Raw genomic sequence first — 17,698 nt, 5'->3', positions numbered from 1 at the left:
GAAGAATAAAAGCAAAATGCTTTTAGAAAGACAGTAAATAATAGACAGAACTCAACAAGGTGACTTTTAAAGTTATTTAAAGTGGGCCATTAGAGGGTGAAAAATAGTACTAGAATAAAATTATTTCAGTCAGAATATCGTCATGTTAGGTGCTATGTTGTATGCACATATGTATGTATTGTATGAATCTGCCCACCTGCATAGCAATTGGGTTCATGCTATGGCAAGTGTTTATACTAGTTTCAATTTAAGCAAATGTCTCCACCTATTTTCAAGATAATGACCCAGAGGTTGTAATAGTCATGCCAATTATGTACAATTCTACATATGTTCTGTATCATTAGTGTTCAACCTTTTAGCTTGCCCGGGCTGCACTAAGTGAAGAGGAATTGTCCTGGGCTGCATATAAAATATATAATAAAGTTAGTGTATATAAACAATGACCTTCCTTTATTTTTTAATATTTTTATTACATCTTCTGGGGCGCATTACTAGCTGTCCAGGGCTGTGGTTTGGACACGCCTCTTCTATATGGTTCTTTTTGTTGGGTGATTTCCAGAAGCGCTGGATTACAACTTCTAAGATTCCTAGTCAGAACAGCCAAAGACTTATAGGATTTTGGGATAAGAAAGAATCATATTCTAGAATAACTAATGAAAAAAAGAGGAAATGAACTGGATCCTTTCATCAAACTCTTATATGGCCAATCAGATATAGGCAACCTAATGTCAATACTAAAGTAGATCATTTCGGCTGTGACAATAACCAATGCATAGAAATCAAGCAAATGAATCCAGGTTTTAGCTTTTCTACTTAAAAATAGGTCTAAACCTGTATACAATGTGTTTAAGATAAATTACAAAGATTAGACAAAAATGTATTTCCAGCAAGCATCAAAAGCATTCATTAAGGAAAAATATACATAAATACTATATTTAACTGACAAATTGCATAAAATATACCATAAGAATGACAGCCAGCCACACAAATGCACACAAAAGAGGCTACATTCAACCACCCATAAGCATATGCAAGAGATTTCATCTTTGCTCTCCTCCTCCATGCCATAACCCCCTCCAGTTCTGCTGTTTTTATATTTCTAATTCTCACATGCATTTTAGCTTGGTGAAAATAAACCATAAATCACCTGTCCAAGGTAGAACTTTCCTTACCCTGTAAGTTTGCTAACTGAAAATACATTTATTAGTATCACGCTAATCAGGAAGATAATTATTGATTTCTTACATTTCTTAAACACTTTCTTGATTAAAATTTTCCCAAACCTATGTCATTCATTATGAAGAAAAATTAAACTTCTAATTTGGAAGTATGAAAAATAAAAGATTTGTTCTTTCAGGTTTTTTTTAAAAAGAATCTTAAGGAAGGGGAAAAAAATCATGCATTAACTCTAATCTTAGAGCACATATACTGATAGATAAAAGCAGTTATTTCAAGCTGATTATGCTTGCAGAGTTCATGGTTAGAAACCACTGGCTGCCAAATTACCAGATTAAACACAGCTACTGACATTTTTAACTCCAAAAAGAAGAATGTATTGTAGGAATGGAAACACAAAGTATATTATGAACTACAGACTATTGCACATTTCAACATAATACACGTGTAAAATATAAAGTATGAAAGATAATACACTCTGTTACACAGAAACATACAAATGATTTGTGCATACAATTCAAACCATGAACAGCAGACGCCACCACAGTCCACTGGCTTAGCTGTTTAGTGACTTTTAGAAACCGGTCCAGACTGATTATCAGCAATACATTTTCTTGTTTTTGATTTAAAAAAATTTTTTGGGGAGACCACAGTATTTGATACATACATATATAATTCCATGGTCAAGGATGAACAGATGTAGTTTTGCAATTCTAAATAAAAAGTGCAAAAATGTAAAAAAAAAAAAAGAGCAAAATTAAAATTATGGAAGCGTAAGCTAAAAATTGTCTGCATAGCTGAAATCTATTTAAAGCAAGTCCTTGGTAAGGAGTACTGACAGAAGAAAGCAGGAAGTTTTTTTTTTTAAATATAAAATGTCTTCTGCATGTTCATTAACAGAATGCAAAAATGTCAGTTGTGTAAGCTTTTAAACAATTCACAGACAGTTCACTCCTGCATCTTTAGACACCATAGTTGTTGCGGTACCTCCTTCTCCAAGGTAAACAGCTGTGCTGGATTTAGAACTAACCACCCTGTCACCCCCATTATTGTTAATCTCACAATCCAGGGGTTCTGTGGAGATGACCCATGTTGAAGGGCGCCATCTCTTTAGGGAATAAGGCGTTTTCACACGTTTCTTGATCTTTTCTCCTGAGCCGGATTTCCCCTCAAGAGATGATTCACCCACTAAAAAGGAAGAATAGACAATAAGAATAGACATAAGAGCAATAAAACAATAAAAAGAGCAAAATCTGTGATTAGTAGTAGAGGATAAATATTCTTTAATCATATACTGTACTCAGTCAAAGTACAATAATTAAAATGAAAGATTAAGTAATTTACTACCTAGTTTATATTATTATTATTATTATTATTATTATTATTATTATTATTGATTTAATCTTCAATTCGATTCACAGTCTGGGACTGGTAAAAACTTAACAGTTCAAGTCCTAATCAAGGACTTAAGTGCTGTTAAGGTAGTGTCTGAGTATATAGGCAGTTCTGAGTATTATTGTTGTTGTTGTTATGTTTGCATTATTGTCACAACTAAAAAAATTTAAGGCATTATTTTTGACTTATTCTTGAATGGCAGATCTCAGCAGAATAAACAGGATATTTAAAGTATAGTTCATGCTAGACTGCAAATGAGAATGCACTATTACTATGAAAACCATTCAAAACAACAGAATACCAAAGAATATCAAATACTTTGACCATAACTTCCCAAGATATAATTTATTTGTGTAGGAATTGTTTTAAATGGAGAAGCATCAAACATTCAATTATTTAAAAAATTTGAAAAGCACCCAAAAAATTGTTACTATTTTGCTCTAAAAATAGTATAATCTATGAAAGTTTTCTGTTGAAATATTTATTGCTGCATGTCTAAACTGACTAGTTAAACTCTTAGCTCTGCTTCTGAAAACTACCACACTAAGGAGACTGATATGCCATGAAAAAACTAAAATACACAAAAATGTTCTAAATCATGGGTTTTCTCTGATGTTTGAAATTTCAAACATAAAGTTCTAAAATATATTGAATGCATAGTTGGTATGAAGGCTTCATTGAACTAAAGGTTGTATTCAATTAACAACTGCCTTGTACAATGACTGTTTTCAGTTATGACAGTGATGTAGAAACAACTTTGTGATCAATGCCCACATTTACAACCTCACATATCTGTAAAGCAAAGGAAAGTTGAAGTAAGATCATGTGCCATCACTGTTTCATTTAGTGACTGCTTCACTTAACAAATGAGTTATCAATCCCAATTGTGATTGCTAAATGAGGACTATCTGTTGCATGACAAAGGAATTACCCAGCTCCTACTGAACTATATTGGGAAGAAGACTCCTTCTTTAATTAAATCTTAAACCAAATAATGCAATGTTTTATACAAATCTGATACTTGATAATCTGATACAAGATAATAAGCTTGTTATTTTATATAGATAAAAATAAATTATTCTGGTGGTATTCAACTAAAACTGAGAATATGTACATGCATATGTATATCTGTTCTTCCATTATGCAGCTTATTACAGGATAAGTAGCTTTCTCAAATGTAAAAGAATTACTGCTCAGAGGGATTTAGAATATAACAACATAGTGAATTGGTAATGAGCCATTTATCAGGCAATGGAAGGTTTACTCAAGCCTTGAAAGCATTCTGTTTCATGCAACTTGAAAACACTGATACGAGATTTCCCTTCTAATTCTTTGCCTTTCAAAGGACTCTATTATAACACTGGGAATGTATAACAAGCCAAAGATCAAATGTTTGAAAAAAAAATCAGTTTTGCTAAAGCACGTTCTTGAAGCCACAGTTTTCTTAGTGAAAAAAAAGGCTGCACAAATTATTTTTAGATCCCATAAGCATAAGCACATATTTATGCTTACAAGATGAAAGGATACGCTTCACTGGAAAGAACAAAGGTAATTTAACTGAGCTATGAGGCAAGCAGCAATGGAACAAATACAGAAATGGACATATACTTTGTTTCGGGGGGAGGGGGGGGAAAGAAAGGATGCAAACAACAACTTTGTCACTTAAAATCAACATGCTTAATTCTGAAAGTAATGTTGCCAGGATTCACTGACGTATCCCAGCAGAACTCACACTGAATATTACACCCATCCAAAATATTTGTGGCAGAAAGATCCAGGGAATTAGGCCTCTGTGCTCTTTTAGTGTGGGTCGGTCCAGAATTTGGTGCCGTTCTCTGGCTGCTTTGGGTAGAAACACCTTGCTCTGGATACATGTTACTATTGTTGTTGTTGGTATTGGTCCGGCCATTATCCAGTGACCGTTCTCTTCTATCTACCAGTCGATCGAGAATGCCCTCATCATGGCTTACTTGCTGCTCCCTTCTTAATAATGGCTCGTGTTCATCAGGACTTGAATTGATAGTCAGACGACTATCTTCTCCACTGAACTGATGCTGCAACATTTCTTGGGCTCTGTGTGTTCCTGAGCTAGTGGTTTGGCCTGATTGCACTGTCCCATTGACATACTGTGTTGACACAGCATGAGAGTTTGTTGTATGGCTCCTCCCTGCCACTTCATTTGTGGTAACCGTTACTAAGTGAGGTTCTGCAGCATTTATAGTATTCATCTTGGCAACTCCAGTTTCTACTTGCTTCAAGTTTGATTTGTGCTTCGCTCCAAATTTCAGCCGAGACTCCTTTGTCGAATTTTTGGTGTTTAAGGGTAGGCTAGTAGGCCTCTTTGGGAGGTTCTGCTGTTTGGGAAGAGGGTAGACCTGAGCAGGCTGAATATCTGGAATTAGGCACGCTTGGCCATTTCCAATTTGCATGAAGTCCTGTTGTCCATTTGCTTCTACTGCCAATTTTATCAGTGGGTACAGCAAACTGGAACTAGTGCTGCTAAGTGGATCTGGTCCACTGAACTGCTTAAGCGAATGCTCCATCAGGTTTTCATCAGAGCTTTCTTTTAAGTTTTTATCCACTTCTTTTGGATCCAGCTTGTTAGTTTCCAAATCCTCCTCTGTTAGCTGCAGACAAACAGGAGTTGGCCCACATGACTGCATGCCATTTGCAGCACAAATGTTTGTTTCACCTGAATAAGGCATTTCAGATATGGTGGTCATTCCAGTGCTTGGAGTAAGGCCAGTTGTGTTGGTGGTGGTAGTGTTGGTTGACAAGCTGGTAACGCTAGTCTCAGGGCTTGGAATACGAGCTTGTGCTTGCTGCCGTTCATAGTTAATGGAATTTCTATTCTTCTCCCCAACTGTCAGTGGTGTGCTGGACACTGAAAGTTCAGATGAAATGTTCTTCACTTTGCTGTCACTGTGATTAATTGAATCCTCAATGAAAGATGAGGAAGAATACTCTTGATATGGTCTGATCTTTGCCATTCGTCTATGGTGTGACAGGTTTCTTTAGGGAAAAAAAAAGATAATAGGATTAAGAGTTTCATCTTAAAACCATTTCAGTGCAAAAAAGGATATTTTAACCAAGAAGTATAATGATTGGGGAACTGTACAAATGGGAGCATTGCAATAGTGCTGATAGTTCATGTTTCCATACAAGCTCCTTGATATTCTCCCTTTCTCTTTAGAAATGGCATGCCTATGTTTTTTTTTTTTTGTAAAATCATGGTTATTATGATTTTTTTAAAAAATCAGTTATTCCATTCTCAGCAATGTTATTAAAACAGTTTTTTAAAAATATGATGAGAGTGGTATTTTGTAAATGTTCTTTGTTTCGTTCTTTGGGGCGTAGAAACGAACAAAAATGGGCTATGTGACAATTTAATCGTTAGAGAAGATGGCGGCTGCATCTTTAGTTGCAGTTGCCATCTTCTGAAAGAAGAAAACCTTCTGAAGCACTCTTTTAAAATCTGTAGCATTTAATGAAGCTGCCAGATACGGTTTGGATGAGAGTGCTACCTACTTCTGTAAGGATACTTTAGAGCAGGGATAGTCAACCTTGGCTCTTTTATGACTCGTGGACTTCAACTCCCAGAATTCCTGAGCCAGCTAAGCTGGCTCAGGAATTCTGGGAATTGAAGTCCACGAGTCATAAAAGAGCCAAGGTTGAGAACCGCTGCTTTAGAGGAAAAGTTCCTGCCTGAGGGAATGAAATTCTGCCTGAAGGAATGGAAGATTTCAGAGAAGAATGAAGGTTGAACACATTCCTCAAATGAGGGAATGACACTATTTGCTTCTGATACAACAGAGGGATCACTACAGAGGATTATTCCTTCTTTATGGACCACATACCTGATTTATAGGTCAGAAAAAGGTCACTCAATAAAAGCTACTAAGATACAGAGAATATTCTAAGATAAGAGGTTGAAATATAAAAATTCATGCCTAGGCAAATCAGGGGAAAAGAACTCGGGCAGAGTACAGGAGAACCAAGTTTAGAAAGAAACATCTACAAATGTAATTCCCGCCTTCCTGAGCAATAGAAAAAAAATCTTTGCTGGGGTCCTTTTCGTGCCAAATTAAGGATATTTTCAACTCAAACGATGCTATGTATGTCACTAGGTATCTTTCAGAGTAACCACAACTGTATTTAACTGTATATAACTCTTTTTGAAATGCTTTCCTGTATTTATTTTCGGTTTCATACTGAGGCAGCCTATAAAAGGAACATAGGTGCAGTTGAAGGTATTTTTCTATGTTTACCTAAAGAGCACCACGATTTCAACACTGCAATACTGAGTGAGTTCAGGTTCCTTTTTCCAGGTATGTAGCTAACATGAAACTACTGTATATGTGATAACAATTCTTAAGGAATTACTTCAGAAACAAACAATAAATATAGCCTGTGACTCATGAATAATCAGAGCAAGAGGAAGGTATTACTGATTGAAAAAACAGCTTTTTTCTATATATGTAAAATTAAGTGCTGGAGAAATGTGATGTTCTTGCAATGAAACCAAATTTTCAAGAAAAGCATGTGAAACAAATGTGGAGCTTGTGTAGATAGATAGATAGATGATAGATAGATAGATAGATAGATAGATAGATAGATAGATAGATAGATAGATAGATAGATAGACAGACAGACAGAACTATATACCGTTCATTTTGCATAGCTGTAGACATAGGGTTAACAGTTGGACTGACAGATTTGTTCCTCTCCCAAATCATCATGAGTTCAGCCATCCTCTCTTCAGCACACTGGGCTGTCAGCCGAGCTTCAGCATCTTGATCCCAGCAGTCTTCGATTGTCTCTTTCAGTGACCTCACAGCCTACCAAAGAAAACAGATTGACATTTTCTCAATCTCTTTTTTTTAACCTTTGTTCTTCAATACCTCTGCTAATGATCAACAGTTGGATCATGTATGACTATTAAAAACATTTGGGTCTAGGAAGAGTAGTATTGGATAAGAGCAAAGGCTTATCCATTCTAACATTGTTTCCCAAAACAACTCACTAGATATTTAAAAGAAATCAGGATGTTGGACAAAAAACTATTCTCTCCAAATATATTTTCTTGATATTGACATTCAAAAGTATGCTACCACTGATCATGAAGATTTCATAAATCATGACTAGTTGTCACTAATGTGACAAAACTCTCCAAACAAATAACTAATGGTATATTTGTCGTTGTTGTTATGTCAGACTTCAATATATTGGAAAACTGTAATTCTGCAGCTGTTGCCTATTAGTGATCAATGTATAACTAGCATTTTACATTACAAAAATATAAGTTATCATAGATACATTATGTTTCTCTTTTGCACTTAAATGTTGGTTACAGCACTTAAAATTTCATAATAACGGTGCTCCATTTCTACATTCACATTCCAACAACATCGTCAACTCAAAAGAAAAAGCAGTGTAGCTTTTATCTTTTGCTTTTCTTACCAAGCTGTTCTCTTTCCAGGCCTCTGGGAATTTTGGTCTTTGCTTTTCTCTAGAAACAAGGACTTGCATATCTTCAAAAGTGGGGTGGTTTCCAACTTCTATTTGGAATGCTGTTTGGAACTCTGGCACAGATTCTCCTGTTTGCAGAAAAGGGCACGTCAATGTTATCACGAAGCAGAAAAAATAAAACAAAACAGGGTTGATACTGAAACGTTGGAGTCTAACAAAAATGTATTTATTGTATTGTTTCTCCTTACTTCACAGACAAGATTGGATTTATTAATTTGTACAGGCAGAAAATAAATAAGGAAAAGGTATATAAACAGTTGGAAATATTTTGAAAGTTTTAACTAAACCTAATAATTAAACAAAATTCTTAATTATTCTATAAACATTTCAAAAGCCTTCTGGTGGTACATTCATGTCCCCTCTACTTTAGGATGCTAATTTTGGAATAACTTTTGAGTTGTATAAATGAAGGAACAGTTCTGTGGTTGTTGTTTTTAATGGTTTATCTTATATACTGTAAATCCTATAGTTCCATATATGTATTTTGGTTGGATGTAAATAACAGGATTTGCATTATGACATCATTTGTGGCTGGGTTATCATTTTCTATTGTGCTCTATTGTATTACAGAAGTTAGGAGAAATTATCCACCTTTTCCTCAATTCTTGACAAAATATAGGATAAGGAGGGGGGGGGGTTTAGAAAAAACCTTCATGTACTTATTGTCCTGTTTCAGGCCTAAATATAATAATCATATCAAGAATATTATAAGCTTTTCAGTTTTTGAGTCAACTAAATGTCAATTTTATTTCTTTCCAAACAGACACCTTACATTTATGAAAATACTTCTACATACTTGGAATATATCATGGAACACATTTTCTAATGCAGAAAACATTAGCTTAGTTTTAGTGGTAACATTTCAGAATCAAGAAGTTATATTTGAAAAAATCACTAAAAGAAAGATTGTAAAAGTTCAAAAAATTAGGAATAACAATTATTTAAAAAATAATAATGTGACATTTAAAATTAACTATACTCACAGCTAAGAAGTAAGCTGCATACAATTTGCATGTGTATGTAGTTTTAGATATATATTAATATATAAGCATTTACAATCATTATATTAAAAAGAGCCTACAGTATGAACTAGAAGTTTAAATACAGTGACTATAGAAAGTCTACATAGCCCTCAAAAATGCCAGATTTTTGAGTTGTAAAAAAATCAGACCAAGATAAATCACTTCAGAATTCTTTCCACCTTTAATATAACATATAAGTTTTACAGTTCAACTGAAAAACAAACTGAAGTATTTTAGGGGGGAAATGGTACATGGAAGGCAGACTTCAGAACTGAAGCCTTTGATTTTTCAATCGATCTTTCTGATCAGAGGAAGGCAGTATGTGACCAGTAAGCTGCATACAGTCTCTAGTTCAGTGCTTCTCAATGTTTGTGTGACGGCGACCCCGCCACACAAACGTGCCGCGCATGCACGGCGGCGCCATGTGCGGTGCGCATGCGCGGTGGCGCCCCCCGAGGGGGAAAAATGGCGGATCGCCTTGTTTGGCGACCCCCGAGAAATGGTCGATCAACCCCAAATGGGGTCGCGACCCATAGGTTGAGAACCGCTGCTCTAGTTCCTCCCCCCCAACACTTTTTTTCTAGCAAATTGCAGGGCCAAATCTAACTGAAAAAACCGAATTAGTGGATTAAATTGCTCCTTTCCAAAAAAAATAAAAGGTTAATAAAGCTTACCCACTTTATTTCAACATATCTCTCTCCACAACCCCCCAAAAGCGGAGATTTGGGGCTCATTCCCAAAATATTCAGTGCTCAATATTCAATGCTGATTGAAAAAGTAATAAAAAGAAGAAACTCTGCCAGCAAAAAGGTTACCCATCCTGTCTTATATACAGGGCACCACTTGGCAAGTGGTTGGGTTGACAGAATAAACTGAGCCACGCCCTGACCCCAGGAAAATCAAAACGTTATGTACTGAATGTACTGTGCATGGCAGCAGCCATTAGGTCTCATAACTGACCGGTTAAGCATGTTCTTTGAACCAGGCTGGTGACTCAAAGGCTATAGTTAAAATTAAAAAGGATATATGGTGCTTCCAATCATACACCGTCCCTAGAACTGATTTTCATTACCAGAACTAAACTATGACATGTATATCAAAGGTGGCATGCCATGATGTTTTGAGTGACATGCCAATGTCTACTACCACTGACAAATATTCTCAAAAGCATGTCTTTCCTTAATGCTTAAACCTTACTGTCAAGATTAATACAGGTTCAAGGTTATTATAAAGCAGAAAGGTGGATACCACTCTGTAACACTAGATGGCACTGAACTAATTTGACAAGCAAAGCAAAAAAGAGTTAAAAAAAAAACCTGACAACCAACATACCCAAATTTTTTACAATAAGGAATTATAGGCTTTGGCTGAGTTAGGAGAGCAATAACAATAAACAAATAGAATAGCTGTTGTAAGTGAAAAAGCATGCAGCATTCCAGTAATTCTTCTATTACCTGGGAAGAGGTCTGTACATCTCATAAAAATCTCCCAGTAGATTAGTCCAAGTGCATACATATCGACTTGCTTCAAAGCTGATTCACAGTCTCTTAAATTTACTGCTCCTTCCAGCACTTCAGGGGCCATATAGCGAATTGTCCCAACCTGTAAAGACACGTTGTTGCATTCTTACATTGGCTTGGTATTTATGAAATACTGTTCACTGTTCTTCAAGTAATTCAACAGGAATTTTTTTTAGTTACATTCACTTTCATCCTCAAGACAGCATTAATATAAGCATAAAGCTTCCTTACGACCCATTCTGTGGAATCCCAATCTTATTATTTGCATTTAAAATAATGTCTGATCTTTCCAACATATTTTATTTTGTTATTTGGTCAACATAAATGTACCTCACCCATTAACCTAGTGATCATGCCATCTTTCCATGCTCCCCATGTCAATCTCTTTTGTGTTTGGAAACAGAAAAAAATCTTCTGTCTTCCACTTCAGATTTGATTAGTAGTCAGGCAACCTGAAGCTGACAAAAATACCTACAGCAGTATGATGCAGGCTAGTAAGATACACTCGTTGTGTAAAGTATGAGCAACTAAAAGTGTTTCAAGTTGGCTTTCTCATTTCAGAATATATTTAAGAAAAGAAAATTACTCTTGCCTATGAAAATCAGAATAAGAAAGATATATTTGAAGGTCATTGTTCTTTTTATCTGAAAGCAGATATGGTAAAGATTTTTTAGTGTTTAAATCCACTATTCTTAAAACAGATGCGTAAAACTTATGATAGGTTTTGGTGTCAACATTTCTGAGGTTCATGAAGGGACTTCTAAAATGTATTTTTCTGTTTTACTCACCTCACTAATTGCAGCATTATCCTCCTCACCTGGGCGCACCAGTCTATTTCCTGTTAGCTTCATGGAGAGGCCAAAATCACTGATGACACACGTTCCATCATTCTTTACTAATACATTGCGGCTGTTCAAATCACGATGGGAAATAGCAGGCTTATAATGATCTGTTTGAATATATAAATTACGTTGTTTTACTATTCCCATTGGCTTTTTTTCATATAAAATAAAACAGAGTATGGGCACTTCAAGAAAACTGATAACACTTTGAGCAGATGAAAACTCTTTTATGGTATCAGTTTTATGATCCTCTTGTGATGGCAATTCAGGTATATGTAACTAAACAGGAATTGTTAGGAACAACTATTAAAGAATGCCATAATTACATATCAATTAGGAATACATGAAGTCTTCATCAGTGATTTGGGAACTCATCAAATTTGCAGACAATAGCAATAAGCAGGAATAGCCAACACTCCAGAAGATAGGCTTAAGATACAGAAGGGTCTTAGGTTAGAGGGTAGATGCGGTTTGGGGGGAAATGGGTGAGCAATACCGAAAGCTATGTCTATACATTTATTTTACTCTTTATCTGAAGTATTTTTTATGATGTAATGTAAAAGTGAAAATAAAAACTTTTTTACAAAAAAAAAAGATACAGAAGGGTCTTGACAGACTTGAACATTGGGCGCTATCTAACAAAATGAAATTCAATGGTGAAAAAAGTAAGGCTCTACATTTAGGCAAGAAAAACCAAATGCACAGGTACAGTATAGGCAGTACCTTGCTCATAGTAGTAACTGGGAGAGGGATCTCGGAGTCCTAGTGGACAATCACTTAAATATGAGCCAGCAGTGTGCTGCAGTTGCAAAAAAAGCCAACACAGTGCTAGGCTGCATTAAAAGAGGGATAGAATCAAGATCACATGAAGTGTTAATACCATTTTACAACGCCTTGGTAAGGCCACACTTGGAATACTGCATCCAGTTTTGGTCACCATGATGTAAAAAAGATGTTGAGACTCTAGAAAGAGTACAGAGAAGAGCACAAAGATGATTTGGGGATTGGAGGCTAAAACATATAAGGAACGGTTGCTGGAATTGGGTATGTCTAGTTTAATGAAGAGAAGGACGAGGGGGGACATGATAGCAGTGTTTCAATATTTCAAGGGCTGCCACAAAAAAGAGGGAGTCAAGCTATTCTCCAAAGCGCCTGAAGGCAGAACAAGAAGCAACGGATGGAAACTAATCAAGGAGAGAAACAACCTAGATTTTTTTCTTATTCATCTCTTCAAATATTATATTATTTATAGATTTCATCTTTCTATGCTGGAGTCACTCAGCCATTAATATTTCATAATAAAATACTTTTAAAATTTGTGAGAAATCTATTAATTTTTCAGGTATACAAGAACTACCGATAGCATGGGCAGACAAATTCTTATAAAACTTTCAGGAACTTCTTGCAACTTCCTTATCTGCAGAAACTTATGCAAAATAAAAATAAAACTAAGTGGCCAAATTTAAACACTAAATTGCTATTTTTTTCTGAGATTTTAGTTTTTTGCCATACATCTTATGAGACTTTCAATATATCATGACATCAAAATACCTACAGGAAAGATTTGGTGTTCTTACACAATTTAAGTTATTTTTAAAACACATTTTATTTTTATTTTGATGCCTGTATCATGATGCAAAATCACTTAATAATTCCACTGCTTGACCCCTGGCTACAGAAATATATCCCGGTTATGCTGCATGAATATTAGATATTAGACTTACCTTAAAAAAGAGAAAAGGGATTCTATACACAATAAAGCACTGTTACCCAGAACAGTTATACATCAACCATCTTTAAATATAGGAGTCATTTTGACATAACACAGCTAGCCCCAAGAGAAGCAGTGTACCAGGTATTTCTGGTTCAAGTATGGAAAAACTAATTTGTATCGACATCCATATCTGTACAGGAAATACAGCCAAACAAGTAATTATAGGAGGTCAACTGTAGATTGAGCTTTTTGAGGCATTATGTTGTCCTTTTCTATATATCGAAAAGTCTACTCTTTTGATAATTAATTAATTGCAATAGGTCTCAGTTTTGCTTAGAGAGGGGTATAGCTTTTAATTATTGTGATTTTTATTTTTAAAATTCTAGCTGCCATTGGAAAGGTTACTGTTTCAAAAGCAACCAGTGGGAATTCTTATGTAATTGAAAGTATTTTACAGTCTAAGAAACTATATATAAATATCATGAAATGCATGAAAACTAATATTTCTGTTAGTATAACTAGACATGGTCCCAACTTCAGAGGGGAATGTATGATTTTTTTTCCACTTACAAAAAGATACTTTTCTATATGAAAATTAGGCTCAACAAAGAAGAGGAACATGAGTGTTTTGGTATTTGTTTATATTTAGATGCAACCACGGACCTGAGCTCAAGTTATTCAGAGCCTGATACACACCAATAATCACGCACAACTGGGCTTAATGTATAGATAGCACCAATAATACTTGTTGATGATCATCCCAAAGGTGCTTATTCCAAAAGGCAACTGGCCTTTCTTGGTTTATTTCACTTCTCATCTAATAAGCTTTTTCCGTTCACTGAAGGAGCTGAAGAAGCTTTTTGGATAAGAAGCGAAACATTTTCAAAGGAAAAAAAAAAACCAAGAAAGGCCAGTTGGTTTTTGGAAAAAGCACCTTTGGGACAACCATGACCTGGATGATTGAGAATCTCCATAGACATTTGTTGATGATCTGTCAAGGTATGATCATCCTGGTTCATCTTGATCTCTCAGTAATTCTGGATAACATAGACAGGCTACTGCATCTGGATGGGGAGAAACAGGCTTACACTCAATCCTGACAAGATTGAATGACTATGAATGCATGGTTTTTTCCAGTGCCACAGATTCTTCACCATTGGTTCTGAGTAGGGTGGCACTTCCACATATAGAACTAGGGTGTAGTTTGGAGATTCTCCAAGACTCAAAGCTCCTGTTTCAACTGCCAGATTAGATTGCTCCTCTAAACTGGACTGTTCAGTGCACCTGTTCTGCAGTAAGCAAAGAGTTGAATTTCATGGTCCAAATTATTCCTTTCAGATCCATGAATCTAAGATTATATTTTTAATAATATATGTGGTCATTTTTATTAGGTTTTTGTATTTTTTTCTTTTTTCATTTCTATATGAAATTCTATGTTTAACAATAGGTATCAAACTGTACCATAGTTTGACATAACTTAAAGGAGGAATTCAGAATTGAAACACTTATTATCTTACCTCCTCGTGGTAATTCTGTATGAAGATATGCCAGGCCTCTAGTTACAGAATGCGCCATTCGGCAAGAGTTCACCCAATCACTAGTCTGGAGAGTCAGATATCTGCACAAAGAACCCTGGAGAAAATAAGAAGGGACTTTCTTAGTGTTTATCTTCCACATGCGTTTATATAATCTGTGTTTCTAAGATGCCATTTCAACATTTGAAAGCATGGAGGGTGACGGTGATGACAGTCAATAAGAATAATGCACTTTTGGTTACTGTTTGTTTTGGTCTTGGAAAACAAGAAATAAACACTGGCCTTAATGAAACAGTGCTGTACAGTCCAGGTAAAATGTGAAAGCATGATGAATATCCAAAGAGCAAATCAATATTTCCAATGATAGTAAGAGTTTCTGCTTTACTGTTATCACAGAGAATAAAGGGGGAGCGAGGGAAGCAGAATATAGTTACAAGAGGTTGCAGAGAGGGGGAGATCCAAACAGAATTAAAATATTTATTTCCAATCAAAGGGCTTCAAAAGATTTCTGTTTAACTGCATGGAAAAACCTTTGTGGAAGGCTTCCAAGAAGATAACAGAAGATACCAAGAAGGTAACTACCAGATCCTCCAACTATCAGTGGACATGTCAGTAGCTCTTTTGAAGGGAAATTACAATGTATCCCATTCAAACAAAGATTCTACATTTGAATGAGATCCTGAAACATTAATCTACATTTTGCTACACTGTTTTTATTATAAAGATGTCCAGTTGCTGCTAAAAACTACCCCATTTGGTAAGATTTCCAGGATCCATTTTATTTATAATTATTACTGTATAATCAGTATGATTGTTCAAGGATCCAACTGAAACTGCAAAAAGACACCTTCAGATGCAGAATGGACTTGATGTGACCGACTACAGTTCCAGTGATCTGGAATCAACTGAAGGGGATATTCTTAATTTTGATTATCCTGATATTTAGTATGGTTTACATGCAGCTCAGTTCCCCAAGGATATTATATTCATAAATAACAAGGTTATCATCATCATCATCATTGGTTCCTTTCACATGATGTGCATAGGACAGCAAGCTTCTTCCAATGAATCCTATACAGGTGGCATCTTTGGCATCTTCCCACTTATGTCCACTGTCCATACGTCATCTTTTAGTGTCTGTCACCAAGTTTTGAGTTGTCTATCCTGCCTTCCCTTTTCCTCTGGCAGTTCCTATTCTACAACTTTTTTGGGCATCGATGTTCTGGCAAGCGAAGAATATGGCCAGCTAGGCACATTCGTGGCTCCATCACAATGGTCTGCAATTTCCAAGATCCACTCTGCTGGAAAATTTCTTCATTGTGACACAGTTGTTGACAAGTGACACCCAGAATTCTCCATAGGCAACACTAATGGAACACATTGAGCTTTTGTGCTGTGCATGCTGTTATTGTCCATGTTTCACTGGCATAGATCGCTATTGGTAAATGATGTTGGTAAAAATCTTATAAAGCTGTAACGTGATCTTATCTATTGTTGGGGCTGACCAAATAGGTCATAATTGCTGGAATACTGCTGAGGCTTTACCAATTCCGTGTTTGACATCTGTATCTATGCTTCTGTCTTGTGATAAGATGCTACCAAGTTATGTAAACTGTTGTCAGAACATGCCAAGGTATCTTCTATTGGCTTTTGCCAGTTGTGATTAATGTGTTAGGAGGGCGACTCCCAATCACTATGACTTTGGTCTTATCCTCACTAATACATAGGTTAGAATAACAAGGTTAGAAACAATATTAATCACAATATATAAAAAAACATGCACCAGCTGCACCATCCAATGGCGACAGGCTAATCCTCATTATCTATAAATACTTTCTTGAATAGCCATATCTTCACAGTGCTCTGAAACAGATAAGAGGACAGTGTGGAATAGTAAACTTGAAGGAGAATCCGTCATGAGTCTCCTTTTTCTGAGATCAATTTCTATGCCTAAATAGGAGTCACTGAAGGCTGTACAGTAGGAACTGAAAAGGCCGTGGAAAAGAGATGGTCGTTGTGGAAAGATTGCCAGAACTAGAATCAGGAATGCAATGAAACAGTATTTTTTTTCTCCCTTTTTAACTGTGTTTAGACTTGGGTGGGCTAAACCTTAATAGTGGCTATTTCTCAAGCTGATACTAGGACAGAAGAATCCTAAGGATCCTGGGCAGCTAGTGGAGAATTCAGTCTATTTCACAGATGAAGAAGGAACAACTTCTGGTAGATGACAGAAAACTTGGAGGAAGACAAAAAAGCTATGGTAGCTTTGCATTTGCTGTTCTTAGACCTTGCTCCCAAAAATTGGCTTGCAAACTACCAACTACAATGGGTGTGTTCACTAAATGAGTAGCAATATTTAGTTGAGTCCATTGTGATTTTCACCAAGACCAAAAATAGTGTTTATGCCCTTCTAAGAAAAGTTTACCATATGAATAGCACCCAGAGATTATTGAAAAAGCAATTCAAATAATCCTTTAAAAATAATTGTATCTCTTATCTTTATTTTCTTACAGCTGTCTGAAATAAAAGAAATTACTTACATTGGGATAATATTCCATTACTAATAAATATTCCATCCGTCCATCTGCAGTGCATCTCTCATCCCCCACAATGAAGTGAGCAATATTGTCATGTTCCATCAGTGGGATTCTATAAATATTTTTCTCATTTATAAAATTCTGACGATTAGCAAAAGAAAATACTTTTACAGCCACTGGACGCTCATCTAAAGATCCTTTGTATACAGCTCCATATCTCCCTCGGCCAATAAGCTGTGAATTTTTTAAAGAAAGAAACAGTTACATTTTAAAGTTCAGGACACTCAATCTATTGATTTTAATGACCTTCAGCATTTTATGGTTTGAAGCCTTTCTTTTGCATTATTTGAATTTCATCCCCAAATAATGCATGTTCTAATTCAAATGTTAATTGAGAAGGAATTATGTCTTCTTTGGATTTCTTGTCC

The 17,698-nt window shown here is 35.7% G+C and overlaps 1 protein-coding gene across 1 annotated transcript in view; it reads right to left on the bottom strand.

The window, feature by feature from the left end:
- Window positions 1–1,558: 1,558 nt before the first annotated feature.
- Window positions 1,559–17,698, bottom strand: part of BMPR2 (bone morphogenetic protein receptor type 2) — a 74,341-nt gene continuing 58,201 nt past the window's right edge. The window contains exons 6-13 of the mRNA XM_039354643.1: window positions 17,274–17,504; window positions 14,716–14,830; window positions 11,431–11,591; window positions 10,577–10,724; window positions 8,032–8,168; window positions 7,237–7,409; window positions 4,304–5,583; window positions 1,559–2,364 (exon numbers count right to left, since the gene is read on the bottom strand). Of these exons, the coding sequence (XP_039210577.1) occupies window positions 2,114–2,364; window positions 4,304–5,583; window positions 7,237–7,409; window positions 8,032–8,168; window positions 10,577–10,724; window positions 11,431–11,591; window positions 14,716–14,830; window positions 17,274–17,504 (2,496 nt within the window). The 3' untranslated portion in view covers window positions 1,559–2,113. The remainder of the gene's footprint in view (window positions 2,365–4,303; window positions 5,584–7,236; window positions 7,410–8,031; window positions 8,169–10,576; window positions 10,725–11,430; window positions 11,592–14,715; window positions 14,831–17,273; window positions 17,505–17,698) is intronic.

Source organism: Crotalus tigris, unplaced genomic scaffold, assembly GCF_016545835.1.
Source record: "Crotalus tigris isolate CLP2741 ecotype Arizona unplaced genomic scaffold, ASM1654583v1 scf7180000017568.13789103, whole genome shotgun sequence".
Taxonomy (NCBI): Eukaryota; Metazoa; Chordata; class Lepidosauria; order Squamata; family Viperidae; genus Crotalus; species Crotalus tigris.
Note: the sequence above shows the minus strand (reverse complement) of the source record. Positions and strands in the feature narration are given on the sequence as shown.